This window comes from Micromys minutus, assembly GCF_963924665.1.
Source record: "Micromys minutus genome assembly, chromosome: 10".
NCBI lineage: Eukaryota > Metazoa > Chordata > Mammalia > Rodentia > Muridae > Micromys > Micromys minutus.
The window spans coordinates 17,131,407-17,141,568 of NC_137979.1; the positions used below are offsets into that span (position 1 = coordinate 17,131,407).

Consider the following 10,162-nt stretch of genomic DNA (forward strand, 5'->3'; position numbering starts at 1 on the left):
CCGCAATGAAAACAGTCCTCACAAAATATTTCAGCTGCACTCCTGCAACAGGTACTACAGGCTAAGCTGTATCTTTTCCTCTCCATCCAGGCCTGCAGCAAGATCAGCTTTCAGGGCTGTATATGGGACGAGGTGTGGTCAAGTGACTTGCTTTGGCAATGAAAGGGCAGAAATGGCACATGTCACTTCCAAAAGAAACACTGGAAGCCAGAATGTGACTCACCACAGCCTTGGGTTCTTCCACCTCAGAGACAAATGTGGAATAGAATCCAGGATGGCCTGGGGTAGAAAGGGCTGTCCTCACTCCACAGGCCAGGGCTGGAAGCTGCTGAGATCTGGCACAGTTTGACTATTAGCACAGGTATGAAATAGGAGAAAACTGTCCTCACTGACATCACGAACCATGTTCTTGGCTAAACACAGAGAAACTGGCCTTGGTTAGAGCCAAAGACAAATGCCCATCAATTTCAAGTTGTAAGTTTCAAGTTCTCGGGAACACAGGTTTAAAAAAAGACCACATATCATTCCCTGTGTCAGAGACTTTTAGCACAGCAAGGGGTCCTATAATAATAACTACAATTTATTAAGTACTTATTATAATCAGGAACTAGCCTAAAGATATTATATTTACTATCTCATTTAACCCTAGCGATAAGCCTGTAGAGTGTCATGTCACTGTGACAAGAAGAGACTCCCTGTTTCCTTCATTCTTATCCTCCCCACTGTAGGAAGGGCATTTAAGAATATATTTGTTAAAGCTAATCTTGAAGATAGGCACAGTAGTAAATGGCTGTAACTACAGCACAGAGGTCATGTGTAGCAGCAAGAGAAAGATCGTTCTCCTGATCTTGGCCCCTGGGGTGGGGCTGACCAGCTCCAGTGGAGGGCGAGGAGACTCCTAAAGAAAGGCATGTGTGTAACAGTCTGCAGCCATCTCAAATATGCACCCGGGAGACAGGGCAAGACAGGGAGAGATACATGCACAAGAAATGAAATCCCTGGTGATTCCGCTGGGCGGAGGGAACCTGGTCCAGTCACATCCAGGGGAACTCTGTAATTAGTCCCAGCCAATGACATGTTGGCAGAGCAGCCTTTGTAAATTCTAAGTGAAAGAAGAAAGAGCCAGCATGCCATTTACTGTCCTTTCTTAACCTTTGGTAGTGCTGGCAAAAGAGTGGAGGGGGTCACGTGGGATCCCCAGACCCCTCTCAGAGAAGCAGGGGTCTTGCTGGCACCCCTCTCCAGATCAGCTCATTTGTCATGAGCCTGGAATGAAGGACTGGGACATTATATCACTCAAGTGTTCCCATAGCAGAGTCCGACCTTTCCTCACATACAACATGGGAAATGGAATACTCAAGAGTAAGACAAAACAAACCCAAGGAAATCACAAGAGAATTCACACCAGGGCAAAGCTAGTCAAGGGGAAAAAGAGCGCAATTCACATTAGATGCCACTGGAAGTCCAATTCATATGCGGAGACAAATAAACTTGTTTTGAACATCAAAATCATAATGAAATAAATCTTTTTTTTAAAAATGTTACTCAATGTAATTGGAAAACATGACTCGTCCTATGGCCGCTAAAGGAAGTGGAAATGTACTGAAGAATCACCATGTTGGAAGATTGTCCATGGAAATCTGTTCACAAGCTTCAAAGATTGAACAAGTCCTGGTTTTGCTACTCCTTGGGAAAGAGGCTGAACACTTCATTTTAACACTGTTACAAAATGAGAGAGATGTAGAAAGATTGTCAAGCCAGAAAAACAATACATTTAATCTAACTATAAAGAAATACTTAACAACCCCCAGTCAGGTCTAAATGTAGAAAAGGCAGGTTCAATATTGGAGACTCTACTAAAGATCAGATGTACACTCTACACACACACACACACACACACACACACACACACACACACACAGGATAGGAGTCTCTCGTTGATTTAATTTGATGACATATCAAATTTAACTTCAATATAAAAGAAAATCTCAAATTAAAATAATGTAATATGATTTTTTTAAAATTTTCTCAAGGACTGGTAAGATGGCTCAGCAGGTTACGGCCCCTGCCACCAAGTCTGACCACCTGAGTCTGATGCCGAGAATCCACACGTTGCATGCTGGAAGGGGGAGATCTGATTCCCTCAAGTCATAATCCGACTTCCATATACACATGTGCACACACACAAATAAATAAATGTATGCTTAAAATAAAACTCTCACACTAACCACCATGCATTTATATTAAAAACAATATCATAGGCACATATGTATTACCACATTAGAGGACTTTTCTCTGAGTGCTTGACAATGTAATTAGACAAGAAAATGAAGTGAACACAACCCAGTGTAGAAAAGGACACAAAATAATTATTTGCAAAAGATGCAATGATCTGCATCTTTCACACAGAGAACCACATGACCCACATTTTAAGTCACTGAAAATCAGTGTCTTAAATAAATGTGAGCAAAGCAAAAAAAACTATTCTAACCCCCCATGATAGAGCAACAAGTCCAAAACGTGTAAGAAGGAAACTGTGGTCAAGGAGGACCTAAACAGTAACTAACTGTAGGAGAGGATCACAGACAGACCTAGGAAACCTGATGCTGCTCCCGTGAGATGTAGTCTCATGACACCCAATGTTGCAAAGACGGCACAGTCTCCATCTTGATACCAAATGCAGAAAGGCAATGAATACCTCTTTTCCATAGGAAGGTCCCCAGGCAAAGGCTCAGAGTTCTGATGATTGGGCCACTGATGAGCCCTAACTGTCCCCCCAACACTGTGGCCTCAGGATAAAAATTAAGCTGACATTGCTCATCCGGGAACCCACGCCAGCTTACTACTGGAGTTGATAGGGCAGGCCAAGGAAGCAAGTCAGAAATCCTCAAATATATAAGGGATCTTTTAGTACCTGATAATGGTACTTCAAATAAAGTATTATGAAGACACTGTCAATTTAACAGGAAAAATAACTTAAAAACAAGAAGGATCAGAAAAATGAAGCACAACTCCTAACATACGCCCTACACCAGAATAGCTGGCAGGTGGATTCCAGACTGGTTGGGGGATGGGGGATCAAGGCATCCTAGACACTGCTGAAGGCATGTCAAGGTTTCTATAATCTGAGTCTGAGGACTGTTTCCGGACATATACAAAAACTAAGTTAACAAATCCCGAACCACAGATACCAGATATCCTCATGGGAAAGCAACAACAACAACTAAACCAAAATTGAAAAGAAACCAGGAACCCACCGTGAAATGTGGCAAGTAAGAACAGACATATCGAGCTATTAGAAATTGCCTAAAATCAAGCAAAAGTTATGAGCGTGGATCTCTAAAATGAAGGAAAAACACAAATGCAGGCAATTTAGAAAGAACAGTAAGTGTCCAGGTAGAAAGAAGTCCAAACCAGCTAAAAAATCAAAGGTCCAAGGAAACCAGTTAGCTATGGTAGACCATTACATACCCTACATGCTAGGTTATTGATTATGTGTACATGTGTATTTACTGAGATGCACATTCATATTCAAGCTATAAGATGAAGGTGATTGGTTAAGGTTACAAGAGTGCACATTATATGGTCACTGTTCTTACATGCCAATAGTGATGACCGAATCAAAAATGGACTGCAGATACAATGGCATCACCAATGGCTGCAGAGCAGCCTTAGCCTGTTCAAGCTCAGTCCAGGAAGCTCATACAACCAAGACATTACTGCTAACCGACTACATCTAAGTATTAACTGTGGCTATAGGTAGAAAAACCACTGAGCCTCCCCCTTTCGTCTGACCATTCGGTAAGGTTATCGTTTCTCTCTGGTAGGTATAACTTATTCAACTAGACATGATGGTTAAAAATACATTGAATTCTGCGAGAAAATAAACATTGACCCTAAAAATTATCTCTAAAGTTACAAAATGAAAGTTACATCTGCTTCCTGAACAGAAAGGGGAGTTTCAGTTTGCTAGACACCACGGCCTCGCCAACTCAGCAAAGGTCGGAGGTCCCTGAACTCAAGGGGAGATGGACTGTCTGTCTGTCTGTCTGTCTCAGTCTTCTCTGAATCTGCTTTCTGAGCTCAGAGAGCCTCAGCACTGAGCCAAAGCATAACTTTGCTATTTATCATCACTGCGGAAATAGCATTTGAAATAATCTGCTCTTGACTACTAATAAAAGGGATGATTACAGACCCTCTGAAACAAATAACCACAAATTACTGTTTTAGTCACATGGCTACTAATTTACTTTTTAAAACAGCCACAAGAAAACAATGCTTCTTATCACCCCATTATTTTAAAAAAAATCACCAATCAGTGTTGATGAATTCCTCTGGTGGAGAAAAATGGGTGGGGAGATGATTAATTGCTACTCAATGAAACCAAAAAAAAAAAAAAAAGAAAAGAAAAAAAGAAGAAAAAAGCTCCCTCACAATGACTTGCAGGTCTGGGCTGAGAGAATTCTCCAGGAAACTCAGACAGCCTTGCTGAGGGTAGATGAGACTGGTCTGTGGAGTAAGGGGCATGGAGGGCCCAGGGTAAAGGTCCTTCTGTCTCCTGCCATTTGGTCATCAGTGGATCAGTTCTGTTATCAGGAAGCCACAACTCAGCAGAAGGTCCTGCCTGGGCTCCCAAGACTCTACTGAGGAACTTGAGAGGCCTTTCTGGTCTGGAGAACCCTGCTGTGCTCATAGAAAGAGACTGCAGAAGGCTGAATTGCTCTGAGAAGTCCAAATCACAGCCAGCTCTTGAAAAAGCAAGTGATGACTAATCTAGACCTGTTCTGACTTTCCCCTCTGGTCCTGTTGATTGGCTGCTGGCTTTCAGAGACCTGATGAAGGAGAAGCTGCGGCTTCAGGCAAAGGGTCCTCAGTGGCTTAGGCCAGAGCAGAAATGCAGGCCATGCCGGAGCTGCTAGAGACTGGGCAGTTCCACACCCAGCTGGGGACCACTGGCCAATGTCTGGATTGCCTGCAGTTCAACTGTGCAGGCTGCCTTGCGGCAGTGAGGCTTGGCAAGGCTGCAGGAGAAACCAAGCCCTCTCAGCTCTGTCTTGCAGGCTAGCAGTCGAGGAACGGAAAGCAGAGCTCTGGAGATAAAATGTGTTCTTCCAGCCCCCCCCCCCCCCGCAGCCCCACCCCACACAACTTAGCACCTCTAAACCCACACAATCCTGTGCAACCCAAACAGCCTTGCTCCCACCTACAGGCCCTACTTGCCTCCTCTTAACTTTACCCACTTTCCTGTAAGGACAGACCCCAGGTAGAATGGATGGGCAGTTACCATTGGAATCCATTTCCAAGACCCTGTACATAGAAGGCTAATGTTTGCCAAAGACTGGGTGAGCTTTAATGGAAATGACCAGAACCTCATTGTCCATCTGGTGAGCCATTCATCAGGACACCACCTTTGACCTTAGCCCAGCCCTCTAAGATGGGGGCTTGCTGTGCCCCCTCCCCCACCTACTGACTGAAAAGTCCTCAGCGGGGGCTGACTTCGCTTCTTGCATCTTCTCTCTGGCCCTGTGGGTCTCTTGGGTGCTGAAGTTTCCGCTCAGCTCTGTGTTTCACCCAAGACAAACCAGGAATCACTTCCAAGAACAGTCTCTTAGGATAGGTAGCACCCCAGAAGGCACTAGACCCTATTGAAGATTTAACACAACAACAACAACAAAAAGCAAATGGTGCCGTGCATGAGGCATAAGCTAAGCCCTCCTTCAAGTCCACAGCCTAGCAGCAGCTGCTCCTCGCTCCTCTAGGTACCACCGACATTACAAAAATCCAAAAAGCAGCATCCGGTGCTCTCCCTGAATCTTTGAACTACTCTCCTCGAGAATGCATCTACCTCCTGATCTAGTTCCCAAGGGATTTCAGAGAACCCTCTGCATGCCACACTGTCCCTGCCTCAAAAGGAGCTCAAAAGCAGGCTGAGAAGATAGATGGTTGACAAAGACCACACCCCAAATTAAAAGCACAGCACACCCTTGGAATTTAGGCTCCGGTGAGCAGAACTTCTGTTTGCCCAACACTGTAATATTCCCAGAGCGGAGCAGTATGTGGCCCGCAGGAGACAGCCAATCATCTTACGCTGAATGACTGAGCCCGAGATGGCCATCCAAAAAGAGTTAGAATGCTGGCCCGAAGATCCTGAAGCTACCGTTAGCCATTTTTCTGGGGTAACTCCACCATTGCTACAATTCCTGTATCTCCACAGGGCAACCTGCGTTGTTCCCATTTTGCCAATTTAAAAAAGCAGACTAACAAACAAACAAACAAAAAAACCCACACAAATGTGCAGAGAGCTAATCTCAAGATCGTTAAGCACCCAAGCAAATGTGTTCCACTTGATCATCAGTGTTCCTAGCCAGTAGACACAGGCTGGCCAGGGAGGGCTTCCCGCAGTACGGTTAGAAGTGAAGAAACAGATATGGGAAAATCAAGGCAGAATCATGCGGGAAGCTGTGGAGGTGAGCGGCTCTCAGACTCACCTCTCTACCAGAAAGAGGGAGCCCGAAACTTCCAAAACCATAGGGGTGAGACTTTAGTGTCTGACAAGGCCACTCTACAAAGCACTCTGTGACATCACATCTACCATCCAGACTTCCAACACTATGAGCTGCTAGTGAGCGAAGATGTTAAGAAGCAAATCATGACCCCTCTCTCGACACACAGGGTTGTGTCTCTCAACATTCTCAACAGGAAGAAGACCCCCATCCCACCCCCTTTCAATCCCATCGCCGGCCAGAAGTAAACCATTTTAACCTTGGCAATAAATATTGACTGGGCACCAACTGTCTACAAGGCACTGCCGTATACCCTTGGCATGCAAGGGCGATCAATACATTCTATTGGAGACAGATGGGCAAAGATCAAAAAGGTACAAGCTTTCAAACAGTGGCGAGTACTGGACAGAAATGAAAAGGATGATGGGTAAGAGTGAGGGAGGGAGGGGCTTACCTGAGCCTGTGAGCCAAGTCCTGATTGATGAGAAAGCAATTTGGGAAGACCACATCCTCAACCAGGTAGTAAAAATTGGTGGTCAGCAAGAACAAAGCCCTAAAGTGGAACTGGGCTCAATGTGTCTGAAGCACGGGAGTTCAGGGACAGGGAGAAGGAAAGACAAAATGAGATGTGGAGTCAAAGTGGAGTCCAGGGGAATGTGATTTTGTGGGTCACTGGAATGCTGGGAATACGAAGCGGAAGGAGGTGGCATTGGGGGTGTTAAACTAATTTTTGCTTTAAGGGTTCATCCTGAACTTCATGAAAACAGACACCAGACAGGTCTCACATTGTAGAGGTTGGGTCATGCACCAAGAGCTCGACAGCTCCAGCAGATAAGCAGGGCACAGTCCCCATATTTGTACTTCTAAGAATGTTCTCTGAATACGTAAGAGTACTTTAGAAAAAAAATCCAATTTGCTTTTGCTTTTTTTTTTTTTTTCATTTCCCCTATGAATGAAGGTGAAAAGTACAGTTCCTACACCCATGGCTCAGAAATCTCACAATTTAAAAACAAGTCCTGAAGGAAGGCATGAGTCAGGTGTCATGGAGGGAGCATAAATGCCTTCCCAGAGACATTTAGATCTTAGCACCAATTTAAGAGAACACTGGAATACTAAGTGGACTGAGAATACTCCATGAGAAACAGCCATCTGTGGTCAGAGTGGGGGGCTAACTGACCCCTGGGGTGTCTAATGTCATCATGTCTGCCAGATCCCAGAGAGTGATCCAGAAGCCAAAACAGTAAAGACCCATCAGCTTGACAACCAACCCCTACAGCCCCAGTACCAAGAAAACACTATCTCAGCATCCAACATACCAAAGACAGTCCACGTGAGGCTATATTTGTGGCAATACTGTGCCAAAAAGCTGGGCTAATCTGACTCTGCTATTCATAAACTCCCCCCTCATGTTAAAGCAGATGTGTTTGGGAAGGGAAATGAATCCAAGTCTAGTTTAGACGCTTGGAAACGCTTAGGTTACTTGGAAACCATCTGGAGTTCCTGAAAGCATGTGAAGCCACCACATCCCCTGCCCTCAAGTGCCCACTGTAACTAGGGCAGTATGCTTCCATCGAGTTGAGATGTCCTCTATTCTCCAGGGAAGTCCCCACCCCCACCCTCCCAGGTGCCAGTTCAAGCTCCACTTCCCACCCAAGAAAGGTATTTGGTTTCTCAACAAACCTGGCGGAGAGCACTCTATGTGTGGAGCTCGCACTTGAATTGCACCCAAGGCTAGGCTCTTCGCTTTCTGATTGCTTTCAACTGCGCACCTGAATTCCTTTGACAACCACAGAGAAATCCTGCCCTGGGCACTGGGCGCACAAATTCCATGAAAAATCCCCCTCTATCTAACAAGCCTGTGTTTCAAGAATGTCTAGCTTTGGACGGGACCCACTAAGAATCCTTACGTAACCTTAATAGATCTTGGCACCCCACAGATCCGCCTGGAGACACTGGCCCAGATCTAGTCCATGTTCACCGAGATGAGAGCAGTCTAGGTCCTGCAGATTCCTGGGGCCGAGCTGCTCTGAACTGGGAGGGAGGAGAGACTGTTCCCATCCCCTACCTGGCTGAGAGCCTCTGATCCTCCTCTCTCTGATCCTCCTCTCATCTTCCAAGGGAGTTGAACCTCACACTTTCGCAGCCTCCCTCCCTCCACTGAAATCAGTCTTGGGGCCAAGCCTACAGCAGCGCCTTGCCACCAGCACCTTCCCCCTCCCCGCCATCCTTTCCCCACCTCCAAACGCCGCCGGAGGGGGGGGGGGAGTGGGCAGCCAGAAAAGTGATCTAGCATCTCATATAGTCCCAGCTCCTGAAAACAAACACGACTCGAGTGGGCAAGGAGGATGTCAACCAGGCCCAACACTACCTCGGGACCCTAAGCAGCCCTGAACTAGACGCGGGGAGGAAGGGATCTCCAGAGGCAGCCAGACAGACTCAGCAGCCAGCAGCTCCAGCAGAGCAAACACCTGTTTCCAAGAAGAATCGCGACCAGAGGAAAAGGGAGTCCCGGGGAAAGGCAGAGAGGGCGATGTGAAGGGGCAGCTGGGGACGCAGGTGAAGGATGCGTCGTCACTCTCTGAGCTGGGCTACCCAAGCCTAGACCGGCGGGCGGGAAGTGAGCAGGGGTCGGGGTCAGGAAAGGAGAGGTCGTGGCAGCCAATCCACGCGGACCCGGGAGGAACGCACAAGCTCCAGGCCCAGTAGTTCCATCACCTGCGCCTGGCAGAAGCAGCCCCGCGGGCGTGCCGACCCGGGGCGGCCAGCGGGTGACCTACCTGCCCACTGTCTGGTTGGCCAGCTGGCGCATACGGTTAAACTGCTTCTTCATCGTGACCCCGCTGCCGCGCTAGCCGGGGAGCTGGGGAAGGACGGAGCTGCCCGGAGCCTGCTGCAGGGTTACATGGCTCCCGCGCCCAGCCTCCGGGGCGACGGCGGCGGCACTGCGGAGCCTGGGGAGCCGCCTGGCCCGCGCCCAGCCTCCCGAGAGCACCTCCGCCTAGTCCGCCCGCCGCATCCTTCTCTGTGCCGCGCCCGGGGCTGCCCTAGGCGCCCAGCGGTCAGCCCCGGCTGCAGCCCCCAGCCCCAGCCCGGCGAGCGAACCCGGGAGTCTCCGCAGGCTGGCTAGCCAGCTGGCCGGGTGGTCCCCGTGCGCCTGTGCGGAATGCGCTGTGCATGCTGGGACTTGTAGTTTGCCGCTCCCACCTTTCCTCTGTCCAAAGTTTGTAAGGACAGCTTTAGTGCAGAGGTGGGAGAGGACGGTTTTGCCAGGGCAGTTAGGCTTTAGCCTTCTAGAAAAGGAAATATTTTCGTGTTTAAATAGTGAAACCAACGACACAACAGCAAACAGAGTGAACGTCTGCCTCCTATTGCATCTCAAGAGAATGTGAGACGTTTCAGTGCTGAATTCATCCGGAGACATGCTAGGGAGATGTGTTCATTAAACTGTATAAGGTCACCTTATTGGTGTTCAATCGCAGGGTTATGCTTGTGGCAAAAGGGTTTAAAACTAAGTACAGCATGCACCCCAAAATGCCATCTTTAATCCATCTCAAACCCAGTAAGCAACCAAAAGCTGACATAGGGTGGAATCAGTGACACCTTGTCCACTAACCCGAGCTGAGACAGCTTTCTTGTGTGACTTAGATTCTAAATAGCAT

The 10,162-nt window shown here is 47.5% G+C and overlaps 1 protein-coding gene across 2 annotated transcripts in view; it reads right to left on the reverse strand.

Annotated features, from left to right (window-relative positions):
* ARHGAP44 (Rho GTPase activating protein 44) overlaps positions 1–9,634 on the reverse strand; it is a 163,853-nt gene extending 154,219 nt beyond the window's left edge. For both annotated transcript variants that reach the window (XM_080923190.1, XM_080923191.1), the window contains exon 1: positions 9,281–9,634. In XM_080923190.1, coding sequence (XP_080779316.1) covers positions 9,281–9,333 — 53 coding nt within the window. In that variant the 5' untranslated portion in view covers positions 9,334–9,634. The remainder of the gene's footprint in view (positions 1–9,280) is intronic.
* Between the last annotated feature and the right edge of the window lie 528 nt (positions 9,635–10,162).